This window comes from Fusarium sambucinum, chromosome II (assembly GCF_050947815.1).
Source record: "Fusarium sambucinum isolate potato_lamoka chromosome II, whole genome shotgun sequence".
NCBI lineage: Eukaryota > Fungi > Ascomycota > Sordariomycetes > Hypocreales > Nectriaceae > Fusarium > Fusarium sambucinum.
In genome coordinates this window covers 2,485,859-2,503,533 of record NC_139293.1, presented here as the reverse complement: position 1 = coordinate 2,503,533, position 17,675 = coordinate 2,485,859, and the positions used below count along the sequence as shown (strand labels likewise).

Below are 17,675 nucleotides of genomic sequence, written 5' to 3'. Positions count from 1 at the left end.
TCTTAATTACTGTAAGCCCTAGCGAAGGAAGCATGTCTGAAACGCCGATGTTCAGCTGTTCCTCGGCAAGCGGCCGCCTTATACAGGGATATCGAAGATCACCACAAGTTTCAACCACCAGACTTAACCACGAATGGCTTCGCGGCATATCAGCTTGTTTCGCCGATTCTTTTGACGGCAATTTGTAAGTCCGATCCCTGTTACTTTAGCAGCGGCCGCTTGCTGGGAACGCATGAGGATGAGATGAAAGGACCCGAGTCTTGGGTAACTGTCTGGGGATACTTGCACGAGTGGCTTGGCTATTGTATATAAGTTGAGGGAGTGAAGTACAATGAAACAATCTTTTGGTCTCTATTCATTCTTTTCTTGTGCGTTGATTGCACTGTCCATTCATTCCATATAACTGACATTCATTTTACTTCACTTCATTCACCATGTATACTTCAACTCTACTCCTCGCTCTCGCTGCGTCTGCGAGTGCTCACATTGCCTCTTGGAACAAGGGAATGTATTGTAGAGTAAGTAAAGTCCGTTGTCTCCTTGATCAACACTAACTGTTCAGGGCGGCAATGACTCTTCGATCGACAACGCAAACACCAACCTCGCAGTAAACCCTCTCTACGACCTCCCCCAGTCCAAATGGTGGATGCAAGCCGACCGTGGCTGTGATGTCGTTCCTCCTCCCAAGGGCGAGTTCCTCGAGCTCCCAGCCGGAAAGTCCTTCATGACTGAGCTTGCCAACAACCGTGCCTTCACCACACTTTCGTACAATGGAGACCTGACCACGGATTGGCAGGACGGTAAGAACCGATCCATGCCTTGGAGAGGTCCTGAGGGTGGTTGTCTTATGGACGGCGGTGATGGCTCTGGTGGAGAGTTACACACCAAGAACATCGAGTCAACTGGTGGAACGGCCTGGGCCATTTCGTATGAGAGTGATATCAGCAAGGTCACCATGGACAACCTTGTTGTCTTTTCCGTGCGATATTAGTAAGATAATTCTGCTTCGGGTGTATAATTCAGTTGACTTACTCATTATAGTTCTCCTTTCTTCCGCGAGACTTGGTACGAAGTTCCAGCTGATATGCCAGAGTGCCCAGAGGAGGGTTGTTACTGTGCCTGGCTTTGGATTCCCGACGGCTGTGAGTTTCATAACAGTCCCTCCCACTTCAAGCCATTGCTAACTGCAGTTATAGGCGGCCAGTCAAACATGTACATGCAAAACCACCGCTGCAAGGTCACTGGTAGCATATCCACCAAGAAACTAGGCAAACCCAAGCCCGCCGTCTACTGTCGCGACAACCCCACCAAATGTGTGCCTGGACCTAAGCAGATGATGGTTTGGAACCGTAAGTCAACTACCCCTCGACAATGGTTTTGTCAACGGTATTCTGACTCTTTGTAGAAGCTGAAGGCAACAATGTCAGCCCTCCTAACGGCAAAACACCTACTTACAACCAACGAATGGGTTTCATGGACGGTGCTCAGGATGACATTTTTGTCGATGAGTCGACTTGATTTGACGGAGACTCGTGTTTGAGTAGTTTACTATACCTTTCTGGAAAGGCAGAGTTTCTCTTCTTAGCTGGGATGTTATATTGACTTTTTTCATATTGTTGCAGACCAAGGCACAGCAGTGTACTTTGTCGGTGTTCTATAGTGATATGACAATAGTCATTCCAAATCTTTACCCATAAACAAACCAGCAAAGTTATTCTCGTAACGCCAATTCGCTATTAACTAAACAATATCGTTCACCAGGACACAGCCTGTATAGAATCGTTCGCTGCCCAGCTACCCGATCTTCTGGGCTGCTCCTCATCTTCCTCATCATCGTCATCCACCAACTCTGTGTCCTCGGGGCCCAATGTTTCTTCACCTTCGGCTACCTCCTCGGCCTCTTCTTCGCCGTCGCTCTCCTCGGCTTCGTCGTCTCCTTCGCTTTCACTATCGGCATCTTCTCCGCTGGACTCCTCTGACTGATGCTCAAGGTTAGAGAACCGAAGTCCCGGAGGCACTTCATCATCGTAGTCGTCGGGCACGTCACTGAGGTCGCTCTCGTCATCAGCCGAGTCGTCGATACTACTGTCGGCCTTTTCCTCAGCGCCATGCTCTTCAGCATTCTCATCTTCAGCAGCCTCGTCATGCTCCTCATCATGTTCATCTTCGTGCTCTTCATCGTGCTCCTCTTCTCCATGATCTTCCTCATTTTCATCGCCAGCATCCTTCATATCCACATCAACATCATGGCCAGCCTCACGCCGGAGCTGCGTATCGGCTCCCTCTTCCTCACTGCCAGCATCACTTGCACGTTGATTGGGTGTACGGCTGCCACGCTTGCCACTTGAAACGCTGCCCACGCGACTCTTGCTTGACTTGGGTGCCTCCAGAGCTCTCACAACCGCTTGTTCAGCCTTTCGTAATACGTCTGGCCGCCTAACGCCGGTTTTCCTGGAGCGTGGCGCGGCCTCTTGTTTTTCTGTTTCCATGGGAGTCGCTGTGCCTGTGATGCTCTCCTGTCCGTTAGGGGCATTAAGGATACTAGCGAGAGAGCTCGTGACCTTGGTCTCTGCCTGTGCCGCTTCGAGTTGAGCTGCAACTTCCTTCGCGTGATGCCGCTCCTCCACAACTTTGCTGGGGTCAGGTCCAGGCAGGGTCTTAGCTATCTCGGAATAGATTCTAGAGTAGCAATCATTGAGAAGGTCGTCGATAGGTGCCACTTTCATAAGATTAGCATTAAGCTTCTTCAACTCGATTGTTTCCTTCATGCAGTTGAAAAGCGGAACTTCAGCGCCATCGCTTGCAGCCCAGTCGGCAATCCTCTCGCCCACAACCTCAAACTCTTCGCTCGACAGTGCCTTGAACGCGTCGTCAACGACGGGCGACACGCTGTAGCCCTGGCGCAGGAGCTTGAGGTAGGCCATGCAGCAAGATTGCCAGAGATCAGTGAAATGGTAAAAGTCGGCACCCTTTTTCCGGAGGCGTCTCAAGAGCTGTTCCAAATTACCCCGGTCGTTCATGATAACCAGCAACTTGGTCATAAAGCGCACGTATTGTTCTGTGTATACGTGATGACGGCCGGGTCTCTCCGCATCACACTTCCATACGTTCATGACCATAGTCTTAGTAAACATACTATCCCTGAGGATACCGAATGCAGCCTTCGCTTCCACGAGTCTATCGCCGCTTGGCGCTTCGGTGGCCTCTTCAAACAGTATCCTAGCGTGTCTGATGATGATTCGATGCTGCCAATTAGCCTTATCCTTCTCTTTGAGCTTAGAAAGGTTGCGAATAATATATTCTTCCCAATCTTCAGGTTCTACGAAGGAAGCAAAAAGATCATCAGGGTTGACTTCTAAGCCGAATGGCTGTGCGGATAAGATCCCAGCAGCCTCCTTTGCTGGCACATCACCTCGCATCACCAACTTGTGGAGAACAGAGACGATCTTGTAGTGTGGTTCAAAGATGGGATCCGTGTTCCTCCCTCTTCGAGCATTGTGTGCCACCTGCACGGCTTTCTTGAGGGTATCGATTAGCGTGCCTAAGCTGATCTTGGAGCCCACGTCCTTGACGTCGAGTTGGTCATCGGGAGTCTGATACATCTTCCAATAACACTTAGAAAGCATGTAAGGGTTTCTACTCATTGTTAGATGCTGCATTGAATGTTCTCAATAAACTTCACTTACTTCCAGTTGTCTGGCTTTCGGTCCATGGCCATCCTGAAAAGCTTGGCCGCATATTTCCAGACCTTGTACTCATTCATCTGGGAGTGTAGAATCCTCTTGAAGGTTCCTATACCCATATCCTCGATGAAATATCTCTCCTGATCAGAATGTTGAAATGGTTCCATGGCGAAAGGCTCTCGGCTTGATGCATACATCCTCATAGCAAACTTGTGGTAAAGATCATGCAGAGGATCTCCATCGTGGGTTTCAATGTCCACATTGCGAGAATGTGAAACTGCGAGTGTGTAGCAATGGATTGCATTTCGCTGGAATTTAACCAGCTCGGGGCGCTCTTTGTTCATCTTGTCGGCAGTCCAGAGAACCGCCTCATCCAGCTCGTAGTCAAAACATTCCGCTAGACGGAACCAAGCATCCCATCTGTCTGCAGTGAATTGAAGTTGAAGTCGCAGGAAGGTCGCGCCGATGCGCAGATCGTCGGTTGCGCCAGGGGTCTGACGACGGTTCAACTCAACGCCCTTGAACTTTGTCAATGCCATCATACCCAACAAGAAGAACCAGCCATGTGTTGCAAGAATAGTCTCGGGGGTGTTGACAGACACAGCGTCTACCGAAACGTCCCCAATAAGAGCGCGGTACAAACGCAGAGGGTGAATTGGCTTTTTCAGATACTCGGTAAAATTACGCAGGTTGTGATACATCTGCGGTGTTGACTTCGTCTGGCCAATTGTCTGCTGCATGTGATCAATCGTTGTCTTGAGATCTGATTTGAGGAGGTCTTTCATGGGCATGCGGTTGGCAAGAATGCAAACTCTCTCCACGAGCTGCATAGTCTGCCGTTTCTCAAGTTTCTCGGGGAGGCAAGAATGGTCCTGAACCTCCCAGACGCCTGCACCAAGCTTAAGACCGTGCAAATCGTATAGGACCTGGCCAAGATAATCTTCCCAGTTCTCGATGTTCTTGAGCTTGAGAAGTTCAACGCGCATGACCTTGAGGAAGATCTTATTTGAAGCCTTGCAGAATTTGCGAATGCCAATTACTTGGTGGATAGCAGCAAGATAATCAGCAAGGTCGGTCTCAGGTCCGATGATGCAGTTATCCTTATTAATGCCAGCCTTGAACATGGTGTATTGGAGACACCATGCGCGAATCTGCATCTCCTTCAGCTTGTTCTTTAGTGATTGGAAAGCAGCTTTAGAGGCGGCATTTCCAGTCTTTTCCTGCCTGATGCCGATTCGAACCTCATCTTCGCACAAACTGGCAACGTGTAGTAAACAGTTGACTTTGGCAAGAGCAGCCGAGGTGGATCTAATGTGGGCATCATCAATAATTTCGAATGCGGTATTGTCGTTCAGCGCAGAACCGAGAGCTGTGATCAAAAGCTCGTCTAGTGACTTCAAAGTACGCATGAAAAGCAACCGTCGAGATTCAGGTGGGGTGTTGGTATAGGTCTCGCCTTCCAAGTCTGAAACGATCAGCTCGATGCTCTTGAGGCAGCAAGAGAATTTCTTGGTTGAGTATTTGATAGCATCATAGGCATCCCCCAGACGTGACCACAGAAACAACCTAAGCTCTGTGCTGCTGTTGTGAAGGAACTTCCAGAGATCTTTCAGGCTTTGGCTTGCGCAATCAGATATGGACTTCTTTTGCTTCTCGTCGTCGGAGCTTGCGTCGGAGCTTTCATCGTTTTCGTTGCTATCATCACTACTATCATCACTGCTATTGCCACTACTCTCGCTGTCTTCACCTGACTCGGGATCGGTTTCTTGGTTGGGAGCGCACACTGTAGATGGGTTGAGAACAGGCTCCAGTGTGTCAATCACAAATACCGGATCGTCCATGTTATCTTGGAATAGTCCAAGAAAAAAGTCCATTGTCGTTAGTTTTGAAATCTCACGATCAGCAGCAACAGGAGAAATTGTCGGCATGACCACATTATTGGGAAGTGAGATGGCAGGGACCTTCTCATCTGCAAGGTGGTCCCGTAAAGATGTCCACATAAGGAGGATGTGTTCGCGTAGGGGCTGTTCCGCGTGTGAAGACACAAGAACCGAAGCCCATAGGAAACGTGCTATAAGAGGGTCGTTCGCTGGCCGGTCTACCAGTTGAAGGTAAGCTGAGGCAATGTCGAGCCACCGTCCCAGCCGATATTTGGTGTCCATTCGAGTCGCATAATCCACAACGCTACTAGGGTTGGTGATGAGTTCATAGATGTCGACATGAAGTTCGAAAAGCATAGGCACGATGGTCTCCAAATCTGCTAACCTCTCAGCAGAACCAGTAGCCAGTTCCATCTCCTCGGTGATCTTCCGATATAGCACAGAGTCAACTTTGTTGAGCATCTGAACCACAGATAGCTTCATTTTGTCTGACCACTTCGCTGTCGCATAGCTTTGGCTGGCAGCTCTGACCCATTCGTAGGCAACGTCTTCGGTTGTCATCCACGACCTACAACCTGCCATCTTTCTGGCAAATGATCTCAAACCTTGTTTTTCGTTGAAAGGGGGCATTGAAGGCTGATCTTGCGAGCCCGTTTTAGCGTGCTCAAGGAAAGATGATGGTCCGAGACTGGCTTGTTCGTTCTTGTGTAGGAAAACCTTAGCAACCTCTTCACGGAAATTAACAATAACACTACTCAAGTCGCATGCAGCAAGATTTGTTATTTTCCCAGGTCGGTCTTCAGTGGCACATGAATCAATGAGCTCGGCAATGAAATCGAAGGCTGATTTGTCCTCTACGCCCAGGTGTTCCAAGACGCTTTTTGTCATTTGGAAGAGGTTTTGATCAGCTCCTTGATAGGGCTGTAGTTGATTAGCAATTAGAGTGTTGGGGTCTGTCGTTTCCTCAGCTTGGAGAGTCTCTCTTCGTCGAACTCGCTTGCTGCGTTTTTCCGTCGCATTTTCTTCTTCCACGCTATCTGGCAGTCCTGCTACAGATTGCGATCGTTTCCTAGCTGATGTTCCATTCGACTCTTTCTGAGATTGGTCCGCAGCTTTCTGGCTATCTTCGGTCGCTTCAGACCCTGCCTTTTGCTCTTTTGGGGTGGTATCTTTCTCTTGTGGTTTCTCTGTTTCGGTAGGCTTCGGGGCTGCGACCTCGATTTCCGACGCAACACTGTCGATTTCGGTTGGGGGTGTTTCTATTGGAACATCTTCCAGGCTACTTTCGACGATTCCGTCGCATGTATCGAAAGCTTCAGCTGTAGTCTCGAGGCAGTTGATGAGTTTCGCACCAAGTTCAGCCCAAGATGACACAGATTTTGGCTCTGCAAGGCTAGAGTTATCTGCATCGCCCATTTCTATATCTTCTTGGGTCTGGTCCTCTGTAGCAGAAGCCTTTGGTGGTATTAATGATTTGGTTGGGTCGGGAAGAAAGGGAATGGGATCCAAGTGGCGCTTGAGGAGCGCAGGCATCTTTTTCTTGAGCCATGGCGCCATAATCGGATGTGACAAAGCCATGTCGTCGCTGAGGAGATTCAATTGATCTTTCAGCTGTTCACCCGCCATTCCCTCTGCTAATGATGGAGGGTCGAGTTCCATCACAGCAGGATCGTCATCCAACTCAATCGCAGCCTCGAGGCAGTACCGCTTAATGCGGTTGCTATTGATTGCGCCAGCGAAACGAGCAGTCTTTCTCCAAAGCTCCGGATCTGATGGATCTTGATCCAGTGCAGTCATCCAGCTATCCAGCACCTTGCGTCCATCGTCGTGGTATTTCAGTCGAGCCTTTTCCTTCCATGCTGTGTCTGAAGTCGATGAGTCCTTAAATTTGTCGACAAAGAATTGGCCATAGTTTTTGTAAGATAAGTAAAGTGCCTGGGCCAGGCTTGCTGCTACACCATCTGCTCCTCCAGCGTCCACATCTAGTCCTCCGTCTGTGAGGGAGGGGTCCAAGTTGGATACATCTGGTTGACCGTCTGCTTGTCGCTCTGCTCGCTCGTAGTCTGTTTTCGCTTCCCGGTACTTGAAGATTTCGGATTCGAAGAGTTCGTTGTATGCGGCTTCGGCGGCTTCGCGTGATCGAGGGCCTTGGGCATGGAGCTTCAATGCATGCTGAAATCGCTTGAGAGCTTCGTCGACCTGCAAAATGTTATTACTCGTCCCTTTTTGAGATATCTTACAGACACTCACATGAATCTCCTTGGTGGTGTCGATTTGCTCGTCGATATTATCCTCGGGTTCGAGGTTTATTGCTTGGAATGCCGGCTATCACACATTAGTTTGGAATTATTATAGGATGTCGACAATCTACCATATTGGCGGTTGCAATGCTCTCGAGGCGACGGCCTACATTCGTATTTGTAGTAAAGGAAACAGTCTACCTCTGTCTGATTGATTTGACGTTAGGAGTGAGTTTGGAGACACTTTACTTTCTTGGCATCCATTTAATTAATGAAAGCGCGTTCTCAGACGCGGATCAGTTCAGCCCCATTTAGCCACATGTTGGAGCTGTTCCTGAGCAGAGATGTGGCGGTGTTTTAGTAGAGCTGCCCAGGCCCGCATAATCCAGGGCAGTTTAGAGTACGTACATCCTGAACTGTACCTAGAGCTCCCTATCAAGGCCAGATCTTAGGGAGGGACCAGCATCCTTTGTCTTTGGCATCTCACTCGAAACAAGGGACCCCTCAACCGGTCTCGACTGTTTCTCTTCCTACACATCACACGAGGCCAATTCTGACGGCTCTCATCTGATATTCTCCCCCGATCCTCAATAGCGAGTACAAGGAGCTCGTCATTATGGTCGCGCCAGCGGTTCCCGAGTAAGGCGCAACACTACCGAGATGCTTAGCATCCACATAGCTAATCTGGGACCAGAATTACCGAGGAGATTCTCCACGAGTCGATTGACGCCCGAACCGAATCTCTCGCTGGCCTTCGAGAACTTGGCCCTCCCGATCTCGTTCATCTTCTAAAGCACGGCGTCCGAAACCCAGCCAAGCAGGTACACGACCTCGATCGGCGCAAGGGAGATCAATAGCTGACTTGTCCAGACTGGCGTCTACCACCATGTCACCGGTGTCGACGCATCTTCATCAGCTAGTCTAGCCGCGTATATCAATACTTTGACCTACAAAGAGTCAGGGCCGAATGCGACAAACAAGATTGTTGAAGGTGTCTTCTGGTACGTCATAACTCTTCTGCGCTTGCAAGAAATTGCGGAGGCTGACCTTTGACAGCTGTTACAATGCCTTTTCACGACTTGACATGCGTGTGCATGTATCGATTCCCGGAACCGTAGAAAGTTACTGCGTCGACGAGCGTGGCGAGAAGCGAAAGGCTTCGGAGGATCTCTGGTTGGAGACATACCTCTGCAGTGTTCTTCGAGCATACTCATATGCAGACGATGGCAGCGGCGACACGATTCGAAAGATTATGGGCGTTCGAAGATTCAATCCTGTCACAAACACTGAAACCGAGCATCGTTTCCTTCATGCCGCAGAACAACTCTTTTTCAGGGGATGGCAACTGGGTTCCGACTCGGTAGTTCAGGTGCCTACCAACGTATCTAACCACCTGACCACTGGCCTTCTAAAGTATCTCGAAACCACCGGTCGATATGCCTCTGGAATCAATCTCTTTGAGAAGCTCCGAACACAGAGTGTCGAGGTTTCATCTCTGTTGGCAAAGGTTATGTTCATGGGCCATGAGGAGGTTGCTGGCGTCAGAACGTTACACCAGTCTTTGCAGGAAACCCCTATGGACTATGTTATGCTCGATACTCAAGCTGAGTTTCTCTTGCACAAGGCCAAGGGCGCAGCTGCTCCTGAACTCAAGGAGGAGAGGCTCAAATTGTCCCTGGGTTGTGCGGATCGAGCGACAGTTGCCGCCCCGACTGAGTTCAGCACATGGGCCAGACTAGCTCAGGTCTATGTGGCTATGGAGGATTGGGACAATGCGCTTACCATTCTCAACTCATGCCCTATGTTCACCTACCAAGACAAGGATACTCCCTTGATGCCAGAGCCAAAGGAAGTCGTCCTGCCAACTCTTCCTGAAACTCGCCTTGATGAGATCGACAGCGAGCCTGAGTCACGATACTCGGAACAAGTTGACCCCAGTTTGCTCAACCTACGAGCCGCATCCTACAGAGGTACCTTCAAGAAGGCGTATGAGATCCTGACCGAGATGACTGCAAAGATTGGCTGGGATCAACTCCTGAAGATCCGCAGTAATGTATTCGTGATGGAGGATGAGTATCGCACAGAGAAGCAAGAATCTTCTCACCCAGGTGCCTCGAAACGGACCCCGAGCACCGATGGTCTGCGAGGTACACCCGATCAAACTGTCAACCGGGACAATGAGGCAGAGGGCGAAAGCTCGGAAAAGCCTGCTGAGGAGGTTCCCGAAGTAGTGGTCGACGCTGTTGCTGACGCTGACACTCCTGCCACCAACGGCAACGGTGAGCAGAGCAAAATTGAGAAGCCATCGAATGTTATCGATCCAGGAGAGGCAAAGACAGACCCTGAGGTAAGTTCTGTTGATATCATCTCTCGAACCAGCTAACAATTGCAGACCACCAAGAGTGACGAGAATCTGTCAAAGCTCAACACCAAGCGCCTTTGTGAACGCTGGTTGGATAGTCTCTTCATGGTTCTCTATGAGGATCTTCGTGTTTACACAATCTGGCGCACTCAGATGGCTCAGTACCGCGCCCAGCAGATGCAGTACAAGAAGTCAGCGGAGGAGTGGGAGATTCTAGGCTCTCTCGCCGAGCGCCTCCAGCACATGGACGAAGCCGTAGAGGCGTACCGTGCATGCCTTTCCATCCGCTTCAGTCCCAAGGCTCTAGCAGGAATCCTACGTGTCTTTGAGAAGACTAAGAGCACACGAGAGACAGTAGCTTCCGTCATCCGACTAGTGACATGGCAGTACCGATGGTACAGCGAGTTCAGTCCCGAACTCCTGCACACGATACGTACTCTGATCGAGGATGAGGGAGCAGTCAAGGTCCGAAGCATCATCCAGGCGACAAGCTTGCCTCAGAACGTTCTGGACCTGACACATCACTATGCTGCGCTATGCGCGACATTCAGGAGCAGCGGTACCGACGGTTAGTATCGAGCGTAATGATTTGTTTCAATGGTGTATTTGTTGTAGGTATGGTTAGATATACAACAGTGGATGTGTGGTGTAGCGGAGCAATTTAATTCAATGAAAGTCTCTCTCTTGGAGAGTCAAAGGCTGAGCTTTGAGGGTTTCTGTTCTAATGATTAGTTATTCATAACGTTGAAGCGATGTGATCCACGGTGCAAGCAAACAATCTTGATAAAAACATAATAGACATAAACGAGTGCATAGTATACAATCAGCAAATGGCTATCAGCCAATTCTTTTAGTATTGCATGCGGCCGACTGCAGCTATCCATCCATTCACTAGGTCTTTTTTCTCTTGTTGGTGTAAGTGGCATGCTGCTGTAAAATCTAACATGCAGTTGCTCTTTTGAAAGAAGATAGATAATCTGTACAACCTGGGTTTATTAGGTGTCAAAGTTCTTTTAGTTCTCTCTGCCCTGTGCTTCTTGTCTTGTTTCTGGTGTCTATAGACGAACATGTATGATGAGATAGTCCGCACACTCAAGCTAGCACGTTTGACATTGAACAATAGTTCCCTCCTGAAACTCAATCAATTGCTTCTCTATGTTTTTCTTTTTCTAGAGAGTAGGGAATCTTGGCCTACCGCAAATAAATTGCTTGCCGTTTCCTACCGTTTCATCGTGGTTTTGCCCCACACAAGCTGTTGTGTGATACACGCTCATGTTTATACAACAAAGAAGCTACTACCTACCTAGGTACCTTCGTAGGTATTTGGCCAGAATCTAATCAAATAAATCGAGTACTCAGCTCGATTGCATGATATCAGCACCTTCCTAAGAGTTTGTCTTTTGCTACTTCAAGTGGTACTTTCACGGGTTGCTGTTACCGCTGCTGCTGTTGCTGCTGCCTCCTGCTTCTTTATGCTCCAATACCCCACTATCGTCATACCCCTTCTAGTGGGTAGCAGAAGAATCGACTTCAAGCTGCAGACGACAAAAATAAATAGCCTGAGAAGTATGGTCTAAGTAGCACAAAGTGGCCTAATAATTTAGTCTCTGCTCTTGGCGGCCAACTTTTCTGGTACCCTGATGCTCTTCCACTCTCCAATCCCAACTTTCAACATACATCTGACATCGAACAAGCCTCTTTTTATCATCAGTCTATTGCACTTGTCCGTCGATCATCATCAACATCGTGGTTTAACAGCACATCATTAAATAACAAGATATTCCCGAGGAAAGAACTGCGAGCCATCCTTCTCCAGTTTCTTACTTAATTCTACTACACCTTCACAATGGCCAAGCGCATCACCAAGGTACGTCTTTCATTCTTGTCTATATTGCTCCTTCTCCTGTCATCTAACCCTTTTTCCCCTCTTAGGAATTTGCCGAAATTTCCCAAGATCCCCCTGAGGGCTTCTCGGTGGCTCTGCCTCCCAACGATACTATCCACACTTGGCACGTCACCTTGACGGCGCCCCCCTCGACCGTCTACCACCCAGGCAAATTCGGCATCCTCCTCAGCCTTCCCACCGACTACCCCTTCAAGCCCCCGGTCGTCAAATTTGTCACCCCCATCTACCATCCCAATGTGACAAACGATAATCTCGGCAACATCTGCTTGGGTCTCCTTAAGCCAGATGCCTGGAAGCCCAGCACCAAGCTCTACGCCGTTCTGGAGGCGCTTCGCAACCTCCTGGAAGAGCCCCAGCTCGACAGCCCTCTCGAAGATCGCATTGCGCAGCAATACCAGACCGACCGGGCTGCGTTTGATCAAGCGGTGAAGCAGCATGTCCAAAAATACGCTATGGAACCACCTATTTTCTCTCCTGCTGCTTAGAGGAGCAGTGTCACGGAGGAAAGCGAGGTCAGCTCTCCGGGCCCAATCTATTCTGACTGGAACTATTCACCAAGAACGGAAGATACATAGAGCGAAGGGTCCAACGATGGGAGTAGTTTCAGTGGTTAGACCTTCACGGCCGACGAAGGGGCTTGTGGTGAGCCTCTGGGCTAGACAGAATGGTGGGCGAGGAATGCCAGAGCATGGGCGACTTAACCGGAAAACTTATGAGATGGCACTAGCCACGAGAACACTTTCGTCTCGTGTCGGCTCATCTTCGTCTTGAGCTGTCAAGCTCTTACCCTGATACAAAAGTACATAAGTATTATCTAGGGTGTCAAATATGAAACATCTTATCACATGCAGGCTGCGTACGTTTAACGGTCGTGTAATTATCTTTCATTCCATTAGGGTATCAAAAGTATCCCCCAAATCTACTCCTCGGCAGGTTCTAACCAGTTCGTGCGTAATTTTCCCTCGCCCTTCTATATGAAAACCAAGCGCCACCAGGACCTTTTGCCAGTCCTTGCAACCTTGCCGTGTGCCTTGTGCAGTGAGCCATTCGCCTCTCGCAAAAGTGCTTTTGGGGTATGGTGGTGCGTTTTGTCTTATCGCAATGCAGCCGTAAACCATCGTCATTAAGTAAAACAATGTTCCTTTTTTGGTACCATTCCATCCTGTACATTCCAACCGTACCAACGCTGATCCCTCCTCGCTCCTTAAAGACGTACATAGTGAACAAACAACTCCCCATCGTTAGGGGCAGTTGAAGAATAATGAAAATGAGAATGAGAAAAGAAAGTTTTTGTGTTTGAAACAGAGTAAAGGAGAAAAATGCAGACACAATGCGGGCTAAATCGATAAATAGACCATGCCTTCCATTGAAACGCCGTTCCATGATAAAAGTCGGCGGCTTCCACTACCGTATTGGTGTGGGCCAGTGTGTGCCGAAATAAGAAAGTAGCTGAACAGTAAATGAGATGTTGAAGGAGTGTCGTGTTGTGGGTGTAAGAGATGAGAGGTTGTGAGGTATGTTGTTAAACGTGGCTTGGATATCTAATTTCCTAGTTGTTCCATGTCTTGCCTTGGCGGACTCTATCCAATTGTGCCTTGGCTCGACGTTGCTGACGTTTCTCGTCAATCTGGATCTGGCTAAGATGCCCGAAGCCATTCCGTCGCTTGAAGCAAGCCTCCATAAGAGCGTTGGCATCGATCAAGCGGCGTGGCATCGATTGCACCACGCCAAACATCTCCATGGGATCGCCCACAGATCGGATTTCGTTCTCGCCTAGCTTGAAGATGGCCAGTGCGATGCGGAAAAGAGTCTTGGAGCCCTCGTAGAAGAACACGTCCCATACGCGGAGGGTGGTTTCGATGGGTAGTGTTCCGATGAAGCAGCTCATAAACCAGGCTGTCATGCAAAGGGTGATTGGTGGGAGTCTGTCGGTGGGCGTTGACATGCGTGCCAGTTCCTTGCGACGGGAGCGAGTAAGACGAATCGACTTGCTCGTTGAAGGTCGAGAGTTGGGATCAGCCTCAAGCTCTCCGCCAACCTTGTCCCAGACAGCAGGCATGGAAGTGCGCATCTCAGTCATGAGCACTCCCAAGTCAATCTTGGAACCCTCAAGACTCATCTCATGAGTACCGGGAAGATAAATGCGCGTAATCACGTTGAGTAGCCAAAAGCATTGTTCCTCAGTGTCAACAAAAAGCAGCAGAAGACCAGCCAAGAAGTTCAAACTTTGGCAGTAGCCAATGCGAGGATTGTATACAGCGAATGCGTGAAGTACACGGCGAAGAGAGGTAATGATAGGTGTCTCGCCCTCGACGCTTTGAGGAGCCGGGCTGGAGCTGCGAGTGGAATCCGTCATTGTCGACTCTCTAGCGCTACTTGACGATGTTGTGTCCATCCCGCCGGGAGGCTTAAACTTAATGTTATCGGGGAATGTGCGATGTAGATCTCGCTCGATAGCCTCAGCATCAATGTCCTTAGCTCGCTTAGCTGTGAGCTTATCGTAGAGACCCGAGTGCTTGGCCAGAATAGCTGGTCCGCCAGCATAGTAGAACCAAGCGGCACCGCGCCATTCTGGGGGAATACCCTTGCGAACAAATCGTTTCGTCTTTGCGTTGGGGGCGGGAAACCGGTTCGGGTGGTCTGTCATCAGGGCATTGTCCTTCAGGTACTGGTTCCACTTCTTTCGTCGACGAGCGAGGTACTCAGTGTATCCAGTATTCCAGGTGTCATACTGCTGTCGCTTCACATACTGGTTTTCCTTCTTGAAACCGTATCGATCACGAGCGCCAGGATCTTCCGGCTCAACTGGCTCAGGGATAGCGACTGGGGGAGGTGGAGAAACTGGCTTGGGTTTGAGCTCAGCCTCGGCCGCTCTCGGTTCGGGCGCTGGCTCTGAGGCGTATTCAGAGTTATTCCTTGACTCGGGAGTTTCGGGTCGATCTTTTACTTCAAAGACGGGTGCCAGGGTGGAGCCAGGTGGTGAGAGAGGTGCAGCAAATGACCCTGAGCGCGCAGTGTCGGATTCAATAAGGGAAAGAGGTTTTTGGGATTTGACGGAAGGCTCTGAGTCTAAAGACTTGACCGAGTCTCGCTTTTCGGGGATTTCACAGCTGTAGTTTTCAACAACGTGCTTCTCGGCAATGTGAGGAACGGAGGATGTAAAGGCTGGAGATGTGAAGATCATCTTGGACATTCGAATTTCCATGTCAAGCGTTGAGGACTCGGGGACCTGCTCCTCAGGGAAATCCTCATCGTCGTCGTCTCTGACGCTTCGTCGCGGACCCATATCGGATGCTGATGATACTGGTCGAGCGTTGGTAGTATTGTTGTTCGAGTAGTTCACCTCGTCGTCGTCAGTGTCAAAGCCTTGCTCGTACATGCCCATAACATCCTCAAGGCTCGGCTCGTCGTGCTCAGCGTCGGGCTCGTTGTGTGTATTAGGATCGCGCTCCGCACTCTCTGGGCCAGCGTATAATGAACCAACGGAGCTGTCCTTTGTGAGGACACTGCTTCGCTCGGTAACAGCGGTGCCGGGACCAGTTGTGTCTGTGAATTGAGAGCGGAAGCTCGAGCGCGATTCTTCACCACTCATCCACGGGGCGATGACAGGGCTTGGCGAAGCTGAGCCGCCGTTGTAATTTAAAGGAGGTCGTGCTGACGATGTCGCACCAGCAGCCGTCCGAATGCGAGGCGCTCTTGGATCATAAAAATCGTTTCCAGGAGGAGAAAGTGCTGATTGATATGTAGAAGAAGATTGACAAGAAGATATCGAAGGGCCACGAGGTCGTTGAGGAGCAGGCCAAAGGGGATGTTGAGAAGATGTAACAAGCTCGAGGTACTGGTCGGCGGAATTGAAACCGGGGTTCGATGTTGCGGTCCCTGGGGCGTTCTGGGCGGGTCGTGGCTTAGTCGCGTCGGTGATTGGTTGGCGGATACTTTGCTTCCGCGGCCGCGAGAAGTTCTCCACGGCGGGTGGCAGGGTGTCGTAGGCGCGAAGGTCAGCCAGTGACGATTTGGATGTCAGAAATGTCGGAGATGTGTTTCGGGAGTCAACAGGAGTGCTTGCTGCTGTATCGTAGCTAAGAGGTGATGGCGAGTGGGGCGAATCGAATGGAGATGCAGCTCGTTGCGATATTGATTGTCCGGGCATGAACTTGGAAGGGTTGGTGACGGAATCCCATCTTGGCGAAATCGGCAAAGGAGGTAAATGTGACAAGGACTCGTCTGACGGTTGACGAACATGTCGGTACATGGCACCGAAAGGCTTGAGCTGCATTCGAGGCGAAGCCATGGGCGACATCATTGGTGAAGTCATGGGCGAAGCATAAGGTGATGCATCAGCTGTTGAAGTTCCCGGCATAAGGCTGTTCTCGCTGTCCCGTTGGCGATTACCATAAAAGGCAAATTTTGTTCGGGTTGCGTTTGGTGAGCCCGGAGCGTCGGGTACGGAGATGGCGAGTGGTGACATGGTGTGATGTACTTTTTGTGGTCGGAGGACTCGATTTGTTTCGGGGACTGCTGCTGGGCGCCAGAGACTGGCAAAAACTTTGGTCGCCCAGCGGGCAGGAGTATAGTCGCTTGCAAAATGAAGGTTTGTTCTGAAACAGAGGGTATCAAAGGTCGTTGTCGTCGTTTCGTTGCGTGACGTTCAATTTGTCACTTTGTCTGATCTGATGTTGCTTCTTTCCTGCAAGGTGAACCGAAGGCAGCAGCACAAAGTTGTGGAGTTGAAAAAGTTGGATTTGTCAAAACGTAGCAACAGCTCTTGGCCATCGCTGTCGGATCTAGAACAGAGGATAGGATTTGCGACTGGAATTTGGCCAAAGTTGAGCCAGAGCGAATGTAGTATCGATAAAACTTAAAAGGATCGGCGAATCGTGATCGAGGGTCGAGTATATTGTTTCAAGTCTAAGTCGAGCTGCACTACCAGCAAAAAGAAAGAAGGCGCTTCGCTTCAGTCAAAAGCAAAGTTATCTAACCAAGAAGTCGGTCGGTAGTTGGTCGGTGTAGAAGAAGACAAGCGAGAATAGTCGGTCTCGAGAATGGGTTTCCGGTGTGGTAAAGTAGTAGGTATCTGGTATGTAAAATGATGGGGCACAGTCGAGACCCCACGGACGGTTAAAGAATTGACGCCGAATCTCGTCTCAGACAGACAAGACAACCAGCCGGCGTCCGAGAAGGTGAGTTGATGATAGGAACAAATGATGGCCTCAGCCTGTGCTTGGAAGAGAACGAAAAAAGTTCGCAGCACCTACGCAAAGAAGCACCTTGCGCGCAAGCGTTGACTCTTTTGACTGGGAACTGGGACTGGGACGGGGAAGCCGGATTGGCAGGGCGGGTAGAACGAATTTCAATAACCAGGATGTTCTCGCAGCCTGGGCCAGAAAAGTACCGGGGTATCGTCGCCTACCAGGGGAGCTCGGGCGCTGCTGTAAGATGAATCCGTCTCTAGAGGGAGACAGTGGACTCCCAAATGAGTTATAGAACCGATGAATCGGAGGGTGCAATCGATCACAAACTTGGAAAGTTGACAGGCTAAAAAAGAGAGAAGCCTGAGCTTGTGCTTGAGCTTTTTTGGTGGTTTGTGTTGGTGTTGGTGATGCG

General features: G+C 49.8%; 5 protein-coding genes across 5 annotated transcripts; 3 read left to right on the top strand and 2 right to left on the bottom strand.

Annotated features, from left to right (window-relative positions):
• Window positions 1-434: 434 nt before the first annotated feature.
• Window positions 435-1,518, top strand: FSST1_007619 (uncharacterized protein; the record flags this gene model as incomplete). Its single annotated transcript, XM_083224421.1, has 5 exons — window positions 435-518; window positions 563-990; window positions 1,042-1,142; window positions 1,197-1,349; window positions 1,406-1,518. The coding sequence occupies 5 exons, from the start codon at window positions 435-437 to the stop codon at window positions 1,516-1,518; spliced, it is 879 nt and encodes a 292-aa protein (XP_083083580.1).
• A 236-nt stretch (window positions 1,519-1,754) lies between these two features.
• FSST1_007618 (uncharacterized protein) lies at window positions 1,755-7,937 on the bottom strand (the record flags this gene model as incomplete). Its single annotated transcript, XM_083224420.1, has 4 exons — window positions 1,755-3,636; window positions 3,687-7,762; window positions 7,814-7,888; window positions 7,935-7,937. The coding sequence occupies 4 exons, from the start codon at window positions 7,935-7,937 to the stop codon at window positions 1,755-1,757; spliced, it is 6,036 nt and encodes a 2,011-aa protein (XP_083083579.1).
• A 482-nt stretch (window positions 7,938-8,419) lies between these two features.
• FSST1_007617 (Chs5p-Arf1p-binding proteins-domain-containing protein) lies at window positions 8,420-10,738 on the top strand (the record flags this gene model as incomplete). The annotated part of the gene is made up of 5 exons (XM_083224419.1): window positions 8,420-8,442; window positions 8,498-8,624; window positions 8,674-8,804; window positions 8,860-10,150; window positions 10,196-10,738. 5 exons carry the CDS (start codon window positions 8,420-8,422, stop codon window positions 10,736-10,738), a joined length of 2,115 nt encoding a protein of 704 aa, XP_083083578.1.
• Window positions 10,739-12,011: 1,273 nt separating this feature from the next.
• Window positions 12,012-12,556, top strand: FSST1_007616 (ubiquitin-conjugating enzyme/RWD-like protein; the record flags this gene model as incomplete). Its single annotated transcript, XM_083224418.1, has 2 exons — window positions 12,012-12,032; window positions 12,098-12,556. The coding sequence occupies 2 exons, from the start codon at window positions 12,012-12,014 to the stop codon at window positions 12,554-12,556; spliced, it is 480 nt and encodes a 159-aa protein (XP_083083577.1).
• A 1,064-nt stretch (window positions 12,557-13,620) lies between these two features.
• FSST1_007615 (uncharacterized protein) lies at window positions 13,621-16,539 on the bottom strand (the record flags this gene model as incomplete). Its single annotated transcript, XM_083224417.1, has 1 exon — window positions 13,621-16,539. One exon carries the CDS (start codon window positions 16,537-16,539, stop codon window positions 13,621-13,623), a length of 2,919 nt encoding a protein of 972 aa, XP_083083576.1.
• Window positions 16,540-17,675: the final 1,136 nt, after the last annotated feature.